Source organism: Apis laboriosa, unplaced genomic scaffold (assembly GCF_014066325.1).
Source record: "Apis laboriosa isolate Shangri-la unplaced genomic scaffold, ASM1406632v1 scaffold12_cov154, whole genome shotgun sequence".
NCBI classification, from domain to species: domain Eukaryota; kingdom Metazoa; phylum Arthropoda; class Insecta; order Hymenoptera; family Apidae; genus Apis; species Apis laboriosa.
The window spans coordinates 2,936,068-2,960,447 of NW_025221207.1; the positions used below are offsets into that span (position 1 = coordinate 2,936,068).

The 24,380-nt window shown below is 28.3% G+C and overlaps 1 protein-coding gene across 3 annotated transcripts; it reads right to left on the reverse strand.

Annotated features, from left to right (window-relative positions):
• On the reverse strand, positions 1–24,115 carry LOC122720517. Of its 3 annotated transcripts, none has more exons than XM_043947284.1 (4): positions 23,886–24,115; positions 6,888–7,138; positions 1,790–2,037; positions 1–1,161 (listed from the first exon to the last, which is right to left on the reverse strand). In XM_043947284.1, the coding sequence occupies exons 2-4, from the start codon at positions 7,134–7,136 to the stop codon at positions 1,158–1,160; spliced, it is 501 nt and encodes a 166-aa protein (XP_043803219.1). In that variant the 5' UTR covers positions 7,137–7,138; positions 23,886–24,115; the 3' UTR covers positions 1–1,157. The 3 variants fall into 3 exon arrangements, with proteins under 3 accessions (XP_043803219.1, XP_043803217.1, XP_043803218.1); XM_043947282.1 differs by lacking the exon at positions 23,886–24,115 and adding an exon at positions 10,808–10,868; XM_043947283.1 differs by lacking the exons at positions 1–1,161; positions 23,886–24,115 and adding an exon at positions 10,808–10,868 and having other exon boundaries at positions 1,786–2,037.
• Positions 24,116–24,380: the final 265 nt, after the last annotated feature.

Genomic DNA, 24,380 nt, shown 5'->3' on the forward strand with positions numbered 1-24,380 from the left:
TTTAAAATTTGTTTATCATTATATTTTGTATTTTCATTATAAAAAAAGAGTCTTATTTCACAAAGCAACGTCATATTCGACATAGTGACGTATATCGTATAATTCTGCATCATTTTATATATCACAATAAAATGGACGTGCGAATGATTTTTCGCATGTGGTATGTACATCGTGTAAAATGACAATCATCGAAATCATATGGCAAGCAAACAGTTAATCTCCGCTAAAAAGCCGCACGATTGTCTAAGCAATGAAATTTGAAACTTTTCCAGTTCCTACGCTCTTTTTTTTTTAAGGACACCTACTTTTCATTCTTTTATCCTTTCTCATCTCTGAGGATCTTTTTAAATTACTCGACAACGGTGAACGCCGTCATTCTTCACAAGGAATACATTCAGATTATGTTCAGATAATATAGACGCAAGAAACGTTATTATCGAAGATTCGTATTTGCTATTTTAGACACTCTCTAAATTAGCCAGACGAAATCAATAATCGTGCCCAAGTTACAGATTCAAGTTCGCTTGAAGTTTCAACAATTCTGCAATTAGTTATCGAGTCATGAGTATTTCGTGCAAACATTTAGGCTTGTGTCTCTCTCTCTCTCGCTCTCTCTCTCTCTCTCTTGTTCTCTCAGTAATAATAGGCGCTTTGCGGAAGGCACAATGTTCACATCTCCATTGACTCTTCTTCTTCAGTTCTTCGGTTCTTTTCGTTCATCGAGTTTCTTGAGAACGTTCGACGATTCACCATCTTCGTCTCTTTCACCATTTGGAATCCATCGATCAAACCGTGATCATTAATTCAATTGACGCTTCCATCTTCGATTCTACCTTCGATCGTGTATCGTTGCGTTGATACAGTGACAAATGCGGTGCCCTGTATGGAGGACTTGCTTGATTCATTGAACACAAATCTTTAATCTACTAAAACAAGGCCCAGTGCTACGACGAGATATAATTATCCGTCGTAAATGATTGTTTCGAGTGCAACCCCTATCATCAATGCTACCGTGACAGTTGACACACAAATGACGGAGTTCTTCGCACCCTCTTTTGTACTCGGGCAATCTGTAATTTGTATTGCAATACGCTGGACCTCCAGCACGCCGCAAGCCTTTCGTTTAGTTGCGATCATTATTGCTGCTGCCAAATATCTCACCTGGAATGGAAAAATATTCAAGTAAAGGAAAAATCGTATGCAATGATTTAATTATTTTATTAAGAAGTTTGAAAGTTTAAATTATTATACATTGATAATTATTATATAACAATTATATTGATAATCTTTGCAATTAATTAATTTTCATTCCTGCCCTCGTATACTACTGAAACTCGCTTTCCTTTTGATTCAAAAGAAATATAAGACATTGAAGCGTTAACAATGCTCCATCTGAACTTATCAATTCTTGTCTATTACTTGAGCAAAAGATTCTAACTAGTAGGAAGTATTAGTTAATTCCAGTTATAAATTCCCCAGACAGGTTAAGCTAGATAGAGATTTGCTATAGCTATCACTGTATACTCGTCATGACGTCACTAAGTTTTATAGAATAACTAGTAACACTACTCGGAACAAGTCCGAGTAGCGAAATCGCGTCATAGTCCCTCCCACATGTATAGAATTCCCTTTCTTTATTTCACCCCTATCTTTCAACAACATGACGGACAAGTTAAGTAGTTCTCACGAACGATTTACGAGTGAAATTATTCATCCATTCTTTTTATACGTACTCTACACCATGTTAGACCGATCGATCGTTTCATTCAAGAGTAAAAATAAATTTTACCTCGCGTAAGGCGGCGGCGGTGATGGTGTAGGGTCCCTAGAAACGATCTCCACTGTTCTAGGGATCATTGTGTGCACAGTTGGCAACGACAACGTGCTACTATTGTTCCTAAATAGGTGACTAGGATTTAACTTGATGGCGTCATCGTAGCTAGGTGGCGCATCCGTGACCGCCTCGTAATCTGGTGGTTTTTGTCTGGATACACTAGATGGTTCCTCGATGGAGATTACATGGATCGGATCATCTATCTGAAAGAAACGGAATTACATTCATTCGAGCATCTAATCGAGAAGAGAAGTAAATCAAATGTAAATCGACGATCGATAAATTCCTAAAATTAAAGTTCTATCACTCCAAACGTCTACGAACGATCAATTTCTTTCACCTTTCGAAACTTTCGACTTTTCTTCCATACGAATCGATTTTTATATCGCTTTAATACTTTATGACGATATTACACGTTCGACCGCAAGGATATTAACCCCGAAATGATTATTCTTCTATATATATCGCGGTTGGTCTATAGATATCCACCTACGTGTTCGCCTCGACACTCTTTAGAAACTTTATAGCTGGCCGGATCTAAGTCACGAAAGGGCGCGCGTTTACCGCAGAGTTACGTATCGCGGATACAGTACAGGATGAAAATAGCGGCGGTCGGGATTCGAGGCTATAAAGAAAGAAAGCTCCGCGGAAAATTGCATAATCGCACAGGTTTGTATCGTTAGGTGAATGACTGAGAATAGTACCAATTTTTCTTCTTCGGATTCGAATCGACGTTTCTGTTTCTTTTTTTTTTTTCCTTTCGCCAGATGAGACTGCGTTGACTGCACCATTTGCAGTGCAGGTATTTTGCAACGCTGGCAACGATCGTTCGAGCCATGCTATCTCATAATGCCATTTCGTGACTATTCCTTCGTTGAATTGTTTCGTGTAATAATTTATTTATAGAGATGTTTTTACTGTTTATAATTACGAGTTTTTATAATGTTACATTTCATCAAATTTATAGAAATTGCATTTATAAAAATTCAAGCAAGTGAGAATTTTTTTATTGATCTAAGAGCTGTTCGATGAATCATCTGTTAGAACAATCTTGTCCTTATTATGTAGAAAAGAAGATGAAGAATCGTGAGAATAAATATATTTTTTTATCTATGTTTACATGATACTTCTATACTGTGAATATTACGTAATAATATTATTTACAATAATTAAAAATTTCGATGGATATAAATCTTGATATATCATGTTATGTTTCATAATAATAATTAATTAATATTTTTAAGTAAATCTTCTGATTAAAAGTTAATGATCTATGATATAATTGATATTAAAGTTAAAATAATTGATAATTGAAGGCATAAATTAATACTAATATATTATTACGAATATTTGAAATTCGTGTTGAATTAAATATTTTTTAGCAAATCATAGATAAAAAAAATCATAAATAACAAACTTTTGATTACATCATCGCGTATTTTCTCATTAGTTTCATTAATGAATAAATAAATTCAACATTTCACCATTTTCTATCGAATATAATACGATAGAGAAATTCTATTTCTATTTCATTATTTCTTATATATTTAGAAAATTATTTTCTAAATAAAATTAGTTTTGTTAATCATTAAATAATGACATAAATTTTCAAATTCTCGTGTAAAAGTAATTACACAAGAGAGAATTGGCATTCGTCTTATCCTTCCATATATCAATTGCATCTATGACACGGTAGAATAATTGAAGGATGGCCGTTGATAAATATAGATAGGTGCTTCCGGGTGAATATCCTTACGGCAATAGATAAGTGCACTCTAACTATCAGCGACCTCCTTTATGCATCGAGCCGCAGATAGACCTTTGCATTTCTATTGTTTCCCCGTGTGCAACGAAAAGAGGAACGGCTGCTATTTTGAGCCGAGATTATACTACGCCTACATACCGTTTTAGAAGCAAAAAAAAAAAAAAAAGAAAAGAAAAGAAAGAGAGAGAGAGAAAGAGAGAGAGAGAGAGAAATGAAGGAGAGAGAGAGGGAAGAATATGAGTTTTCGAGATCAAAATTTTTGCACGATCAAGATTCGAGTGAAATGAAAGTGCACCTACAATGACACAGGAAGAACAAAAGGAGATATTACGAGCAAAGATAGAATAGCGAGAAAATATGCGATAAAAGACTTTGCCTAATGAAAATCGGAGAACATGAGATTTCGATCATTCACACGTTTCTGAAATTTATATAAGTCTTGTAAATTAAGATATTATGATATTATTCCATTAATCTCTTAATACAATGGAATATATTATATATATATATATATATATTTTTTATTTTAATTTGATAATCATATTTCCTGCTGTTATCGCGTAACAAGTAATTTTCTATAAAGGAATATTCCCAATATAAGTAATTTTAAAAAATAAAGAAGAAAATTATTTTGAAGAAAAATGATGTCAAAAATAAATTAGGTACACGTGCACTTCTAAGTAATGATTTTAATAGACCTTAATGTAAGTAGACATATCTCACTTGCTGTTCTTACATACGTTTATAAATATGGTTAATGTTGAACTTTATTAACATCATCGTATCATATTACTGGTTTATTATGGATTGCATATAAGTACCTATCGATTTATTGATTCTTATTTATCGATATTGCATATTATATTTAAGTGCTCTTAATGTCACAATCAATTTTTTTGGAAAAACGATTTAAAAAAAAATTATTATTTTATCTTCAATTTACTTTATTATAAAAAATCTTAATTGACATTATCAAGATGGATTTTACACAATATAACATATTTTTTTTATCAAAATCTGAAGAATAATAAATTGAGAAAATTCATTCTTTGTATTTTTATCTTAGAATGCAATTTCTTTATTTTGTTTTTCTTATTATTATTAATCATTCAATTTTTTTTGAAATAAATGAATATTATTACCTCTTATAACGTTAATTACAATCTGATAATTGTAATTAACGAAGCATAAAGTAGTAGTAAAAAAGAAATAACATGTTTTACATTAATTAATTACGAAAAAAAAAATTCCTCCACGATTGTTTGAGATGAATTCTAAAATGAATAAATTACTATATAGGTTTTATGATGCAACGTGCTCGTTAAGAAGAAGAGAAATTACAAAAATTAATCATCGATCGTCACGTTTGAAATATCGATTTTTATCGTCGTGCATAAATTTTCACTTCGAAAGAAATCGGTCTGCACGAAAAATTTACGACAATTAACGCTGATTTACGAAAGACCACATGGCGTGTGTTAACTACTTCGAATTTATGGTCCATCAAACGATTTATGGAGTGAGATAAGAGGCGTAGCAACGATTTCGATCGTCCCATATTATTTTTATCTCGTAGCCTGTTTACAAACGCTAGGTAATTACGACTAAGTCGTATATACTATTACTCATGTCTATAGAGAGATACCGATAGGTTCGCGATCTATAATAGGGGGTTGACCCGAATCGATCTAAAAAACGATGTAATCTTCTGAGGTCTCAATCAAGAGCACACGATTTCGAAACCTTTAAAATGCGATAAAACGGTTGGTAAATCGAAACGCGGAGAAAGGACTTTGACGCGTGAAATGGAATCCTCTTGGTTCAATTGCTCTTTCGGTCGATGGTAATTATAGACGGTAACTGGTTGGTTCTTGAGAGATAAGAATTTCTCGGTGCTATATGTGGGAATAATTATTGAATGGAAATTATTAGATTGGTAAGAAAGTTCTGATATATATATATTCTTTTCTCATAAAAAGAATGATAATAATAAAAATAAATAGAAAAGTATAATTCTTTCCTATATATTTGTTTAGTTTGATGCTGTCAAATTTTTAATTTCTTTCGTTAAAATATTTATTTCACAAGGATCTGAGCAGTTCATGAATCTATTCATAGTATCTTCATCTGGCATTTACTCAAAATGTTATGTGTACGCTACACTTTGTCATTATTGTTGACTTAGTAAACGAGTAAAATTTATTTGTAAAATTTTACTTGTTTTTCATCTATTTTTATCCTTAGTTAGTAGTATATCTTAGAGATATAGTACATGGGTGTATCAAATGTATCGATACACGTGACTAGTTCTTAAGTTGCTTGAAATATAAAGACGTGTAGCGTAAAAGAAGAAGCATATATTTGATTATTGATTTCAAATTTTCTTAGAAGATGGTTGTTTGCACGGGATTAGGTTTCATCTATTCGATCAATCAAATAAAATTATATGAAATTATAATAATTATGATGATAAATTGTTATGATGTGTCTTATCCGAATTCATGATTTCAATTATTCAATAAAATCGGAGAAATAATTATCTTTCCCACAATTGAATTAATATTATTAATGATATTTTACAATGCAACAATGTTGTAGCATAAAAATAAATTTTATTATTCAAAAAAGAAAAACTTAATTGTGAAACAAATGAAATCTAAATAAATTATCTAGTATCCTATATAAAACTCCCGTATAAAACCTATGTTGATAAAGGACAAAGAGAGATGAGGATGTATCGTATATTCATTTTTCCAATCATCTACGAGAGTGCACAATCACTTATTCAAAAAATTGAAATTAAATTATAAAAAACAAACCTGTAAAAGTCTAAAATTTGTATCGCTTATTACTATATTATTAAAATTCAAAATTTAAAAATAAAAAAATAAAGAGAGAGATAATACTTTATGCAATTATAAAATGGAATCCTTTTTCGATCAATTTACAATTGATGATAATTCAATAAAATTATTCTGTTCAGTAACCAGTTTTCAATGTCTTCTTACTTCGAGGATCTATATCCTCGCTCAAAAGTTTTAACAAATTTAAATAATAATTTTATGTTAATTTTAATTTTATTATAACATAATTAAAATTGCAAATTTATAAATATCCTAATGTATTTAATTAATATTTAATTAAGATAAATTAAGATTTTATAAAAGGCATTATAAGGCTTTTAAGCCGGAATATATTTTTCTTGACTAGATTTGGCTAATCAGTCAAAGGAATAAAATGGTTATCGTTATCGTGGCTTAAAAAAAAGAAAAAAGTATGAAGACTTACTTGTGCTGTGATTGGATGATTTGTGTGTTGTGTGTGCATGGCTGCCCTACTTGGCGGTGCGTGCAGCCAACAACACATTGCGGCACATATGAGAAGAGCGCCTGCTATTATGCAAGCAACACCGACATATCGTACCGGTTCGACGTAGTTCTCCGCGAGGCCTAACCAGTTTATCAATGCACCAACGCAAAGGAGAACCATCCCGTACCTGTACGGACGCTGCGAACGCCGCGATTCCTCCAAGGACATTGCTGAAATCGCAAATCAGAATACAGATCAGTTTTATAATTTTCCTCCAATATATGTTTTAAGTCAATGGTTCATTCGTGGTTGGGAATAAATTTTGAGAAGAAAAATCTCAACTTTTTTAGAGATTGTTGTTTTCTTATTGAGATAATCTAAGAGTATATTCAGAAATGGAAGCATTAATTTATTTTTCTTTAAGAAAAAGTGGACAACTTTTATTTAAAAATATATATGATGAAAATATATATTCGAATTCTCTGATAATTTTAATTATAATATTATTGTTTAAAACATGAAAGCTTGGACTATTAAAAAGGACTAGAAAAAATAAACTTAATTATTTCAGATTTAAGTTTTATAACAGTTAATATTTTCGAAGAGTGAAATCGCACTTATAGAAAAAATATAAAGTTTAATCTATAAATACTAAATTAAACTAGACAATGTCATAAATAATAGCAATATTTACACAAAGAAACAAACGTTTCAAGTTTCAAAGGAAATTTCAAAGAGAATTTTATTGTTTTATATTTCTTAGAATTTCAGAAATAGATTTGTGACTAATAAGTTTGTAGTAAAATAAAGAAAGAGTATATTTACTGTTAGATCATAAAGATGAAAGAAACCGCTTTTTGATTACTTAAGTAAAGTATAATAAACAAAATGTAATAAAAAAGCTTTCCGATAATGGGATAAACCTTTAGATATAATTAAAAATTATTTATAGATATTTCATTTTCATAATTTGATTAAATTGATATATGTATATATATGTACGGAAAGTATTGTTTATTTATAGTATTGGTCAATTTTAGAAAATAGAACTATATATAACCTCTGTGAGGATATTGCTACCTACTTTATTTCTAGCTCTATGATATTGATTTTTACAATACGCGATGACACTTTAGATAGCTATTTTTCTAAACTTTGTTTCAGATCAAACACAATGATGGCTATACTTCGAACATAAATGAGAGAAAATGATCGTATATATATATATATATTTTTTTTTTTTACTTTTTTATACAATCAATTTACTCAATTGTCAAACGCGATAAATAAATAATATTCTAAAGAATCGAATATTGATTTGAATTGCATATTTTTACTTATGCTTTTATATATTCATATTTTATTTATTTTTATATATATTATTATATATATTATATTATATATATTATATTTTATTATTATATTTTATTATTATTTTATTATTTTATATATTATATTATATATTATATATTTATTTTATAATATATTCATAAAAATGAGAGAAATTATTACTATCATTTGTAATATTTATTATATGGTTAAATAATAATTTTAATAATCCTTTAAATAATAATTTTTTTCTATACAAAATATCAAATTCACAATATGAAATATCAATGCGAACAATTCTTTTTAAAGATTAAGAAATTTTATCTAGCTTATCTAGATCGAAATCATCATGAATTTGAATTGATTTTGAAATAAAGTCTAGATAACAAAGTTCCATGATAAAATATTTATGATTCTGAATGTTATACACGTTGATCGTTATTCATATAACCAAAGTGAATATAAAACATTAGAATATCGTATTTTCGATAAAAAGGTACGAAACTCATTCTTTAAAGTGGGTTAGTCGAACAAACCAATTTTTGTTGTTCGGCGCCATCGTACACTAGTGACACACAATAAAATTAAGAGTTACACGAACGATAAATAACAGTTTTAGAGAGAAGGCTAACCGTTCCAAAACGAAAATTTATTTTTGTCACAAAAGCGTTTATTACCCATCGTCGCATAAAAAATCCAAATGATATTATTTCTGTTAAAACTAACATATCTTTTAATCAAAATATATTCTGTGTTTTTCACGTCTTCCCAATTTCATTACTTTCGAAATGACACGATATCATTCTATCTTTATCAATCTTTGCGATTATTATATATCTGTTATCGCACATGACGTATAATATTCAATACGAATGTATTTAGTTTCGATTCACATGTTTATTATAATTGTATCAACATGATATTATCCAAAGATATTTATGTTTACGAATGATATTTATCGTTATTTTATCAAATATATATATTCAACTTCGTAATTTATATATATATTTATTAATTTTTTTAAATAAAAAAATAATAAAAAAGAACTTTATCGAAGTTCGATGTTACTTAGAATTATTAAAAAAAATATTTAAATCTATGATTCTATGAAATTTTTTAAATTTCTTGTAATTAAATAATAAATGGAATAAAAATTATCAAGACAACGAGTTGAATTTCGTTCAAGTTCAATGTTACCGAGTACGATCAAACATTTGGTATACGTTATTTGCAATTTAATTCAGATATGTATATTTAACTTCGTGACTTTCACGTTCTCTTACAGTGGTTTCGAATGAAAAATAATCTCGTGTTAATTACTCTTGATATCCGAGCAAACGTTGAAGTTTGCAGAAGTTCAATGACGCCGAACGCAATCAGCGAAAACAGCGCAAACACGATGAAATATAAATCGATCAGCAAGTTTGTTTTGAACGAGGAAATATATTCACGCGTGGAATAAAAGGCTATAAATATTTTTCGAGAAAAAGAGAGGGAGAGAGAGAGAGAGAGAGAAAGAAAGAAAAGTAGGCTGAACGAGAGAATGAACATAACGCGAAGGTAGGCCATCTCGACATCGGTAATCGCGACGATCGATATCTGTCACTACTTTGTACCGCCATATGCTATTTTAGAAATAAAAACCGATCAAATATTAACGTGGCCATTTCGCTATCGCGAACAATGTCCTCTATCGAGGTGCCGATATTTTATTCTTTCGCACGAAATGCGAAAATTTCACGTAATCGGAATAAAAATAGTTTATATGACGTTTCTATATTAATCATCAAATGAGGATAACGATATTCCGTGGTTTAAAGGAAAAATTCTTGTGAAAATTACGGATAATGGATTAGAACGAAATAAATTATTATTTAAGAAATATATTAAATTCATAAAACTCATCTCAAGAAAAGATGATTATAAGTTATATAAGAAAGTGTAGAATTTATATAGAATATATATAAAGATATTTAATTATTTTTTACTGATGAAAGCGATGAAATTTAATTAATTTCGAAATATTATTTAAATTGTATAATCATTCGAATATTCGAAACATAGAATACATCATGTTCTTTTTACAATTTGATTAAAATCGAGATTGAGATTTTAATGATTTAAATTAAATATAAGAAAGTATGCAAAAGCATTCTCTAAATTGCATATAAAAGATTCAAGTGTTTCATTCAAGCAAGCGAATTATAAAATTAAGAAAAAGAGAGTATTTCGAGCGTGCGATTTAAGAGAGAGATGAATGGCTACAAATAAAAGCGTGATATACAATCGAACAAGTGAAACGAAAAGAATTTACTTTCAAACTTGGATATCACACTTTCTCAAAACAATTAAAAATAACTTAAACGCATTCGTCACGATTGCAACCGTGTCAAAATTGGACATATGTCATCGTGACCATTGATAACCAATGATTGATATTCCAATACATTTGTATATATTATACAAAAAAAAAAAAAAAAAAACACTGTTCTCGAATCGCGAAATAATCAAATGTTATTCACGGGTGAAATATCGTTTAAGTGATTCGAAATTCATTCAGATGGATTTACCATTGAGCTCGTCCATATTCTAATATGGCACTCGTACACTCGTATAAATCGTACTTTGTCGTATGTCACACTTCCCGTACGATTAAAATACGACTAAAAACTATATCTATCTGCGGCACACAGAGTTACGTCTTTATATCTGATAACGGGGCAGAAATCATAAAGATAAGGGATAATATTTTTGTAACTTATCGCCCACTTGTCATAAATAAGTTTGCCTTAATACACGCCAAATGGTTAATCAGATCGTTTCTTTCCTTCGTACATAATAATGCGTGATTTTTTTCGTTGATTTGCACGTGATTAAGCTGAGACGATGACGTGATGAACAAGTAAAATCGATTTTTGATCGGTATACGTGTGAAGGAACAATAAAAAATTAGACCATAACGAGATATGACTGTTGAATATTATATTGTAACAGAATAATTATGAACGGAATTTTGTACATATTTGTTCTATGAAAATATAGTTTATTAATAGAAGTTCAGATGCACGAGATTTTCTTTCCTTATCACAAAGAAGAAGAAGATAAATGATTATAAGAAATTCTGTTCCGAAAATATGAAAGATTTTTGTCACGCTTGTATTAAACATGTGGAAGCAATTTTTCAAAATCATTTAGAAAGATAAATATTCGTATCGTTTAAATTTATTATTACTAATTTAAGAATGATTCGAATAAATAATTTTAGTTATAATTTGACTATACACAAATAAACAGATAAAAATAACATCATATCTATTCCGCTATGTGCAACATCATGACGTGCATAATTATGAAAATCCGACACATGTTTTACGATGAAGGTTGAAATAAAGATAAAGATCTGGAATTAATAAAAAAAAAACAAAAAAAAAAAAAAGAAGGAAAAAGATTCCTCTTCTTATTAACCGTTAACAGATACTTCTTGATTTTAATCGATATTACGATATCGTTCAATATAACATGTACTATAATTATGTACTATAGTATAATAATTATATATTATAATTATAATTTTCTTGAATATCGATAATTTAATGTTGATTATATATTAATTACATCTTTTAAGGAGAAATATTGCAAGTTTCATTTATAATCGTATCTTGTATTTTTGAATGAGGAAAAAATTTTTTATAAATCTCATTTTGTTATTTTTATATCTCTAAATGCGAAATAAACTTTTTCTAAATAAAATCTTAGAATTGAATTATCCTAGAATTGTATACATCGTTTTAAAAAGAGGAAAAAAAAAAGAAAAAAACAATGGGCATCCGCGATACCATAAGTTGGACGTGTGAATTTTCCCAACAGTAAAATCGGACTGCGCCAGTCAGACGTGTCTTCTGTCACGGTTTTATCTCCAATTCTTCCTGCCGTTATTTTCGCCACACCGCAAACTCATTAATTTTTTGAATAAGAAAGAAAATATTTAGTTTATACATCAGCAATATTTTTTTTTTATAGAAAGGAGATAAAACATAAACTTAATTATGCAATCTAATTACGTAAGAAGAATTATAGATGGGTGTGGATTTGACAAACACATATAAGATCTTTGCCTTGATATTTTTAAAAATTAATCTTCTTTCTTACTAATTGTTTCGTTCTAATTATATCTCTAAGTGTATCGAAGATTAATTAATTCAATGAATAAATTTCAAGAAAAACAAAAATTATTAATACCACAACGATTCTTTATACTCTTCACACAGATTTAATAAGGACTTAATAATCATTTAAATAACTGTTCAATTGCAATCGATATGCATTGTATTTCTATTAATATATCTCGACAAGTTTTACAATTATAGTTTTACAATTATAGTTTTTGTTGCAAAAATTGTCGCAAAAATGGTCAATTATAAAGATCTTATGATTAATTCATCGTATCTTATTTGCAAAACATTAGAATAAATAAATAAAAAAATATTGGACTATTATTTAAGAAAGGAAATAAAAAGAAAGAGAGCATAAAACAAATTAAATTTCTTATCAACTTGAATCAATGAAAAAGATGTTAAATCAGATCTCTAAAAATCAAGTTTTTTTTTTCTAATGAACGATGTTATTAATAATTTTCAAAAAACGAATTAATTTAAATATTTTAAATTAATGTATACGCTTAACACGGAAATTATAATATCTCGTCTCCATCTGATAATTTTGATTATTTTTAATTGTCGTTTAACTTCAAATTACATGATATATGAGATGATTTATCAAAAAATACAGTTCTATGATATTGGACTAAATATTAAATTAATATATCATGATAATTAAAATATTATGATATCGTACTATAAAACTATTGCGGTATTATAATATTTTGACATTATAAAAGTATAAAATGTGAATATTATATCGTAGCAAAAGGAATGTATGAAGAAGGAATAATGATTTGAAAAATGAAAAATAATAAATCAATTTATTTGAAAATAAATACAATTTATTCTGCCAAATATTTAAATTAATAATTGTTGAATAATTATTTGGCCACAATCTTATTTTAATCGATTCTAATAATTGTGATGTTGCAAAATGTATATTACTACGTATAAAAATAGAAAACTTATCTATTTAATAGATAATGAACAATAATACTAATGTTATTTTAGAAAGTCATTGAATTATCATAGGGATATTACTGATTAGACTGCGGTGTAATATTAAATTAATATCCCCTATTTTTGCTAGCTATTCGGTTGATAACACAACAATGGCTCGGCGTTGGGAGCGATGCAAGATAAAACCTTGAGTAATTGCGCAATGTATAAGCAACCGTGATAGATTGAAATGAATGAAGTGCGTTTATAATAACGACAGCGGTATATAGTAGACTTACGAGTGATTTTGAACGTGGAAATTGTAACAGTACTATAACTATTAGGATAATACTAGAAATATAAGTTTTATATTTGAATGATGAATTTCAAATCTATTAAAAACATGGAATAAAATTATGTATCAAGAGATTTGTAATCAACAACGCATAACGATAATTATTACTAGAAAAAAAAATTTTATTTCCATATAATCACGATGTATTTATAATATTAATCATATACATAATTAATGTACATTAATTCACATACATAATTAATCACGAACCGATTTACATATAAAATAAGCTACACATTGCAAATATATCCAATTATATACAAATTGTATAAATTTATCCGTACAGTTTTTTCCCTCAAATAATAACGAATCAATTGAAAAACGATCGTTAATTATTAAATGTGAACTTAAAAATCTTAAAAGCTAATAGGTTAAATTCGCAAACGTCGCAAAAAAGATCAAAGAATTTGCGTTTTTCATTATTCCAGCAGGAATATATCATGTAATAGTACACGTGCGCGCAGGAAACGTGGTTCGCGAACGTGAGAAATATGAGTGAAATGCAAAGTCTACGAGCCGAATCAGCATCTGTATTTGCATCGAAATTTTCTTCTTTCTTCGTTTAAGTATCCATTACGCGATATGTTCACATGATCGATATGATTTGCGTGCCGACAATCATATGCAAAATTTTCATCAATATGAATCCAATAGCTTATCTACTAGTTTCTATCACACAAACGATAAAGCGAAATGATACGAGGATGAAACGGAACGAAATATGACAAGATAAATTACATAACGTTTGAGACGATAATGGTCATGAAACACATTGGAATCGAGATTCCCCCAACACTTGCAATTTCTAAATGACGCATGCAATGATCACGTTGACCGAGAAAATTCCCTCATGCATGTATAAATTAAATATGCTATTGCGAAGCTAATTTTCTAACTAATATCGGATACCTGGTATTATTACGTTGGGAAACATTTCTCGTCAATTCTTGTCAACACACATCCCCATTAAAGTTTTCGATATATAAATTTATTTTTCTTTAAATCGTGCGACGTTCAACATATTAACAAGAATATATCCAGAGGTACAGTTAATCGAATCAACGTAAGATGTTTACTGGATCGTTCCGCACGACAAATAAACATCTATCTTATTTTCGTTTCTGGAACGAGAACACTCCACATACATTTGGCATTCGCATTATTGTTTTAAGTGGAGGAATTTCGAATTAAATCGACCACGCGTAGACACACTGTTCATAAAAATAAGAAAGAGAAAAAAAAATATTCTTATACCTTTTTTCCAATAATAACAAAAGAATATTTCGTTCCTTCGACATCTGCAAACGACTCACCGCGAGACACTGGGATTTTAAGTGAAGAAATTTCGAATTAAATCGACCACGTGTACAAGTGACTCTGTTGTTTAGACTCCGATACAAGGAAAATATCGGATTTTCACTCGTTCGATATCCACGAATAATCGTCATCGAACGTTCTTTCAAGTGAAACAATTTCGAGTTATTAATCGGCCAACACGTACAAACGAAGTTCCTTGAAAATCAGGAGAGTGAAAAAAAAAAATTGGATTTTCGTATCACTTCTTCGTATCTCGTATCTCGCGCACAGTTTCGTGTTTCACGAAACTTCCCGGACGAGGCAGATCGATCCGCGTGCACACTTTCTCGCGTTTCGCGAGCGAAGCGTTATCGCGCGTTGTGCGCCGCTCGCGCGAGCGTGACGTTTCAACGCTCCTCTATATTTAATACACACGATCCCCCGCCATAAATTATTCATGTAACGTTTCCCTGCATAGAGTGCCGTTTTCGACCGACGATTTCTGTCGATCGTTGCGTCAACGGCGTTTGCAACTGTTACATGGTTACCGGCCGGTTACATGGATTAACCTTAACCCAATTTCACACTTTATACCATTCTGCTCGTTCTGAAAGAAAAGCAAACGATCGAATTTGCTTAGATACACGGCGAATTGGTGGCCCGTTCAATTGGAAAATGGACAAGCTTTTTCAACGATTTGTTGATACTTGTTGATGTTGAGAGAAGTGGAGTGAACTTGAGAAATATTTGGATTTTATGTGTGGATGTGTGGTTTCAGATTGTTAGATTTTTTTTTCTTTTTTTTTTACGTAAATCAAATGAGATTTTAACTTAAGATTTTAACTAAGATTTTGAATTAAAATTGTATAACTTGTAATATTTTTAGTTACTTTTTTTATTTTGTTTGATTTGTGTTTTATACTGATTGAAACGATCGGAAGATTAGCATATTTTTCATATTTAGTTAAGAAGTTATCCTCCAGAATTAATTAAAGAAGTAAATAAATAATTAAGTATATATTTACATGTATAATCTTCTATTGCATATTCAAGAGTAATAATATGAATAGCCAAGGACATTTTTTATTATGACATATTTTATTCGCAATCTTTAAAAAACAAAATCTTTATGTGTAGCTGTAAACATTATTTCTAATTCTTTCTAATTCCTATTCTATTTTTCTATATTATATTGAATATAATATAGAATCATATGATAATGAATATAAATAATTTATATTATTTATTTTTTTTCAAAAACTATGTTTTTCGTTCATGTTAATTATTCGATGTAATTATTATTGAAAAAAATGAAGAATCTTTCTTGAGTGGAAACGATTGATACAGTTATCGATTAAATTGAATATGAATGCCTGGAAGGAACATTAATGCCTTCGTTGTAATTTCCGTATTTTTCCTAATACTGAATTTCTATTATATTTCATCGACATCAATAGATATGAACTTAAATTGTTTCTTTGTTTTATCAATAATTCAAAATGAATGATGATAATAATTTTTTTAGATCTATTTTTAAAAAATAAAATTCTTCATTTTTGCGGATAAAAAATTGTATATAAATATTTTAACACGTTATTTCTTCGATTTTTCATTTATTTAACATAATTATTCGCAATTTTTCGTTAGCATTGTTACCATTTTAATTAAAAATTCACGATAGATTGCGATTATAATCACCGATTATATATCATTTGATAAATGATTAATGGTGATGCTAATCAATAATTATCAACATTGCTTTTTTATTCCACGTTTAAATTGCTTGATTGCAAGCAATTTAAAGTTGATAAAACTAGCGATTATGCCGGTGAAATGTCAGATTGGCCTTATTATAAAACTCTTTACTTTTTCTCAGAATTAACACAATTCGCGCAACTTCACGCTCGATGAGATCATTTCTGAAAACTGTTTAAATTTCATCAAAAACACGATTTCGAATAAAGTCACGCCGCTCTTCTAAATATTGATACCGGTTTCATAAAATTGATACAACTTCCGAACGTTACGATTCATCGTATTCAAATAATCACGAATTATCAATTACAACCATGTTCCACGTGTTTGATCGCGATTAAATATTTACGAACAACCATAAATATTTCCTTCAACGAATCGATTCATTTATAAGAAACAGACGCCGTATAAAAAAAAAATTGTATCGCAATTGTTACTCAACGATATTATAAAAAGCTTATTGAAAGATAATCGTGCAAACAAACATTTTTTCGATCGCTGAATTATCAATGCTCGTCACTATGTAATGATAGTAAATATAAGGAATTCTTTGAACTTTGATCCTCGTCACGCAATGCAAAACAAACACAATCTCACATAATATTTGCTATAAGATTCACAAGTGCATATGATTGTGCCTAAAGGTATGAAGTATCTTGAAAGTATATTAAAAAATATGTGGCGAATAGGATTAAAAGCGTGGAATTCCGGGAATCAAATTGTCACCAATGATATTCTTCCACTATAACAACTTATAATCATTAGAATAAGGATGATTACAAGTAAATATGGAAAATATAAATATAAAAAATTTACAGAATTACAAAATACAGAAAAAATATTTTCAATATTATTCCTAATTTCTAGTAAATAGTGAGCAATAGTTGTGTTATACAATAGTTTCTAATTGTATGTACAATTGATTACACTTTTTTCTTAATCGCTTAAAATAGCATAATTATTTCGATAAGTTTATCAACAAATAACTCAAAATGATAACTTAATAATAACATTAAAATTTTTTGAAACGTAGTTGGTTAAAAATTATAACTTCTATTAACTTTTCGAACTTTTTTTTTGCAATATCATTGATAATTTATATTTTTTGTTTTTAAAGAATAATATTTTTTAATAATAATTTTGAATGAAAAAGGTTTTAAATGAAAATTAATCGATAAAGGTTATCATTTCCAATATTAATTATTTATATAATATTCATAAAGCTAAAAATTTTGTTTTTCCAATTGTATTCATGAATTTGCATGATGTAATGTAACAATTACGTAACACGAAGAGAAAAAATTGATGGTTAAATTTGATTAGATTCATTGCCCTGCGAACTGACCTTACTCCTGGGGATGACGAAAAGAAGCAAAGAGGAAAAAAAGAATATTTATACTCAGAAGCATCGTAAGCAATGAACTTACGTCATTAATATCGAGAATTATCGCCAACTCAATAGTCAAGATCATGGCTCTCGTGAAATCAGTCTCTCGAGTCTCGATTTCGTGCCAATTGACATTACTCAAGGATCGAGAAACGAGAAAATCACAAGAGGATTGAATGAAAGATAGTATCATCATCACAAGTATCGCTCTTAAGTGATTAAATCACGATATTATAGTAGCACTTGTATTAAAATGCTATTGTGAAATATGTTTAGAGTCTGATATCTTAGAATCTGAAATGTTTTATATATATGTATAGCAATACTAAAGGATAGCATATTTAAGTAACAGGAAGTTTTATAGTATAACTAATAATAATTTCTTTTCGTTTTTTAACTGATTGAAAATGAATGATTTAAAAAGTCATTCATTTTTACATTTAATTTTTATGAGATGACAATGTCTTTTAATTTTTGTATACTAGAGAAATAAGTGATAGAAATAAATAATATGAATTATTTTATGATCATATATTTTCTTCTGATTTTGATATATTATATTTTAATAAAATTGAGATAAAATAAAATAAAATAAAATAAAATAAACAATTTAGGATTGAAAGAAATAAACATAATATTTGTTAAAATGATTTCATCTATCTTGGTATTTGCTTTTTCATTAATCATTGAAAAAAACATGTACCAGCTTTTTTATTATATAGCTTTTTTTTAATAGTTTCCTTCATTCATACAGCTTTACATATAATAACGCAAAAAATGTTTCACATGCGTTGATAAAAGAATTGGAAGGATTTGATCTTTAGCTAAGAATAAACAAAATATTAAAAAATAAAATTTTTATTATGCGGTTGATTTATTTCACATTAAAGATGTGACATTGGCAGACACTTTATTGAGCGATGAAGTCACATGAGCGGATGATTCTCTAATTATTTTAAGCAGCATACGTGCACGTTAATTCATTGGTGAATAGCTCAAACCCTGATTGAATAGAAATTACTTCATTTCTGTTTTAACTCAAGTAAGGTCATTTTTTTCTTGTTATGCAAATTAACGTATTTATCGTAATATGTATCTTAGATTAAGATTTAAAGATTATAACAAAATTTTATACAATTATATAATACCATACAATATCAAATTTTACACGATTGACCTATATTACTCACAATTATATAGTATTTATTTTAATAATTATAAATAATATCAATGCGATATGTTTTGTTTCTATCCAAGCCAACAATAAAACAAAAAAAAACGAAGAGAAATATTATTTAAATCGATTATTTGGCGACAAAGAATTTCAACTCTGTCGCGTCAAAAAACAACAATTGCTTATCTTGAAATGGAAATTTCTGTTAAAGACATTTTTTCAGTCGTATTTAGATATTGTATTTCTTTCAAGATGATTTTCGTCAACGCGAAATATATATTTAAGGCTTCTTTTTATGGAAATAAAAATAGAAAGAAGCCTTAAGAAAGAAAACAAAAGAAAAAAAGAGAACAAATAAAATAAACATTCTTTGTTTTTTGAATAAATAAAAATTTGAATGCAAATTGTTGAGATGAGATTTTTTGACAAATTTTTGTCTGATTTCTTCAAAACAAGTTGAACAAATTTGAGTTATAATAAAGAGCAAATATTGTCTTGGAATTTTTAATATTGTCATTATTTAACCTAATTTTAAATGATGAATATAATCTTATCTAATTTACAATATGACAATCAATTGTTGTCAATATTTCAATTATGAAACATAATTATTAATTAAATGAGTAAACAATATTTTAAATATATTATTTTGAAATTTTTTAACTTTTAATATTTAAAATGTTCAATACACATTTATGTAATAATTAATTTTTGAATATTAAATATGGAATATGCATTAATTTACATTTGTCGAGACTAATTCTTTTTATTATTAATAATATTTAAAAAAAAAATGAAAAAATTTAAAAAATTATTGTCTTCATTTTAAATTCAATGTAAGATTAAATTAATTTTTCTATCTATGATTATTTCATCATTATTTTTAAATTTTGTTAATATTTCAGAAATGATATCGAATATACCTGCTATAGTATTTGATAAATAATGACAATCTATACATATGTACATAACTTTGAAATTATAGACTCAAACTAAACGTAAACCGTTCATATATTTATACAAACGAAAGTGTTGGCTATCAAACAAACCTTAGTTGCCGAGGTTGTTAAATTCGATACTGCTTTACTATCGATCCTTTACTATTCTTGCTATCTGTTTCATTTCAGCACGCACTAATGAAAAAATTTATTAAAATAATTTAACTTAAAATGATTAATTATTTAATTATATCTTATTTATTATATTTTCATATAATTATCACAATGAAATTTTTTATAAAAATAATTTTAATAATAAGCATATTGATTCTTTTAAGAATTGTAACTCATAGACTATAAGAATTGTACAAGTTTAAAAAAAAAAAATTATTTTAAAAATGTGCAATATTTAAAATTTCCATTTTAAATATTTTCATCTTTATAATATTAAAGGATATTTGAAAAGTTATAATTTAATATAAGTTAAAATATTGATCATCAAAAAGATTAATAAAATGAACATGTTTTCTAACATCAAGCACATAGTTCTTATTTTTAACCAATGCATATGGTTAAAAGCATGTATTATTGACATGTTATATCCGAAGATCTCGTACAACGATATAGAAATTGTGAAATAGTGAATGGCGATTCTGCATCAATCGTGAATAATTCTTACTTCTACATATCTGATTTTTCATTTTGATTTTTCTTCTTATAAGTATTAATTGCAAAATATTTGCAATTAAGAACAGGATAAATTCAAAATTTTTGAATTGATAAATATATCAAATATGTAGATGTTATTATACTATAAGCTTGAGAAAATTCTACAGGAAATAATAAATAGCAATAATGAATAATTAATAAGATAAAAGTAAGATTAGAAATAATTAAAAACTAAAATCTATCAAAAGGAAATGATCATTATTTAAAAACATTGTTACATATTATAATTATAATAATTAGCAATTGCAATATTAAAATTATCAAAGATATTGCAAGTATATACTAATCAACTGTAGAAGAATATAATTTTCATCTTATTATCATGCACTTATCGTCCATACTATTTGTCGATTTAATTAAATTATCGTACTAATTCTAATTTTCTTTCGCAATTTCGAAGCGTGCTCTCTGATTTATCGTTAATAAAAATATAAAATTTACTACAATTATCACGTGTTTTAGACCCACAATACCGAATTAATTATGAAATAACCAACTATTACTGTTTTCTTTACATGTTTCTCAACAGTAAAATGATATATTTATTTTTAAAACAAAGTTCTTTTCATTTTTTATATATTTCTCGATGATTCAAAAATATAATGTGGTTTTATGTAATGATATTGAAAAATTTGTTATCAAGCTCTATTTTATGATAGTAATACTTATCAATGAAATAATGACAAGTTGAAATTTAGAATTATAATTGTTATATATCATATGTTATATGACAAATTGAAATTTAGAATTATAATTGTTATGAATATAGAATTATGAAAATAACGAACCTAACTATAAAATATTTTTGATAAAAAGTTATATGAAAAAAGGAATCAATATTCGCAATAAATATCAGATATTCTCCTAACAATTTAAGTTAATATTACAAATAGAATTTGAATAGATAAACGCTTTTCCTGACTTTCACATTTGAATTTGTAAACACAACAAGCACGAACGTGTTTCATAAATTTCTTGGAATACTCCAAATGTTATCAACATAGGATTACAGAACGACAATAACAAAGGATAATCTCTTCGACAATTAAGATCTCAAAAACGGAACAATAATATATTTTAAAATATTGAACTACATATAGATATTATTATTTTAATCACATCGCTCTTCATAAATTGATAAATATTTCAAATAGACATTATTTCTATATAAATTTATCTATAAATTTCACAAATTCTATAAATTTTGTTAAACATAGTTTTAATATCAGAGCTTGATGATTTTTTAAAATAATAATAATTCGTAACAAGAAAATTAAATACTAGGCTAGTGTAATAACAAGAAAAGAAAGCAAGAAATAGAAAGTGATGCAAATTTGCAGACAATTTATCCAACTTCTCAGAAATCGAGTTATATGATAGTCACGTTTCCAATCACATTCTAAAACTTGAAGTTTCATCTTTAGAACTTCTCTAGTTTCTATTGAAACTATCTATTTTTTCTGCATCTTCCTCCGTTCTCTTTTTTCCTCTTTTTTTTTTTATTCAATAAAATCAAAGATGCGTCATACTCGTGATATATTCCCAATTAAAGACACGTGACCAAGAGATGCGCCAATAATCACGTGTATTCAATCAAACGTATGTAACCATGTTAATAATAATTTTTAAGATAGACAGATAAATAGTTTCTACAAGAAAAAAGAAAAAAGAAACGATAATATTTACGAGCAACTTATTTATCACCATTGGAAAAACGGTAAAAACGAGGTATATATGAAAAAAATATGCTCAAGATTGCTAATTAGCCGTTTTGCAATTAAAATATTTCCGTGTCTACGACCAATCACGATCGCGCATTCATATTGCATCGATTCACGCCCTCGGAATCAGAAATGTTTCCCATTTTTTTATACGTTATTCATTGAAATATTCTTCGACGTAAAAAAAATTTTTTTTTTTTTATTTTAATTGCAGCACAAATAATGACACAGGTTTGACGATATCGTGTATTTCATTAATTCGTAAAATAAATTACCACGATTCCCAGATACATTGTGTGTATCGTGGTAATTGGCAACATCGGCGAAAAATCATTCCACCATGAAAATCCTGTCTGACCACTTTCAAGCGTGCGTCCCTGTTTACCATGGCGATACATGTCGATGATATTCTTAATTCCTGTTTAAAACGATCGATTTACCCGTATCCGGATCAATGACTGATAATATAAATCAATTTTTCCTATATCGATCCGTTTTATCGCGATTACGATTATTAATTATTTTTCTTATCTGTCTCGTCATCTAGGGAAACGATTATTAGTAAACGTATAAATAGCTTTGCCTTTTTAGAAAGTGTTTTCAATAGATGGACCGTCATTGTTCAATCGTTTGTTTCGTGAGAATTGTTCATTTTAATGTTTCCATGAACTTTCTTAACAATGAATTTTTCACGTCTTAAGTAAAATGAAATAAATTAAATAGGTTTAAATCGAATAGGAAATAATATAATTTAGATCAAATGTATCACCTTAAGTAATACATTCACATATTATTTAAATATATTATATATATAATTGATCAAAAGTGATCATAATTTTAAATAACTATATATTTAACTAAATATTAACTCTAACATTCAAATATAATCAAGCAGTCGTATCTTACAGAAGTTTCTCTATAAAAAAATTATAAAAAAAAATATATTTTCAACAGATATCAATAAGTAAAATAAAATACATATACAGCGACCAAAATATTTTTCGCATGAGAATCTACCGCATCTCTCATAAAATTACCATACAACATTACCAACTAGAAAATCTTCGATGTAATTCACGTATAAAAGATGCGATCAACGATACGCAAAAAGTTAAATTAAATTCGAGATCGAGTTTCTGTCATGAGTACTCTGAACGAGGTTCGTGAGAGGCAGAAACAATGTCCGGCACTTACCTCTGGACTGAATGTGGCTATCGACACGCTGCGTCTTGACGGTTCTTTATTTTCACTGTTCCTTTCACAAAACTGAAGATCAATTCACTCGTCGTTTACGCGATACAAGCTTTCGCTGCTCCTCTGTGAAACCGGAGATCGATCTGTGCGCGTTCGATCGCAAACAACCCCCACGACGACACCAAGAGAGCGCAGCTCCCACACGGAGAACTCGCCGCGGACTGACGCGATTCTCGCTTCTGCACGCTGTCTAACCCGCGGCGGCCAGTTTTACCGGGCCGAGAGTATAGCGGCGAGAGTATAGCGCGTGTCATTGATGCGAGCGCAGACGTTGCTTTCATTCGGTGCGTGGGGAACCCGGTTCTTGAACGTCGCGATACACTTCATGAACGAGTCATTTCTTCTTTTTTCTAGATTTCATCTGGATTCGTCGAATTTCGTTCGCCGATGAGACGCGTAACGTACGTTTGTTGATAGAATTATGTGTAACTGCGC

Coding starts and splice junctions, on each gene's coding strand:
- LOC122720517 (XM_043947282.1), bottom strand. Junction 2,038..6,887: donor ATCATCCAATCACAGCACAA/GTAAGTCTTCAT, acceptor CGTTTCTTTCAG/ATAGATGATCCGATCCATGT.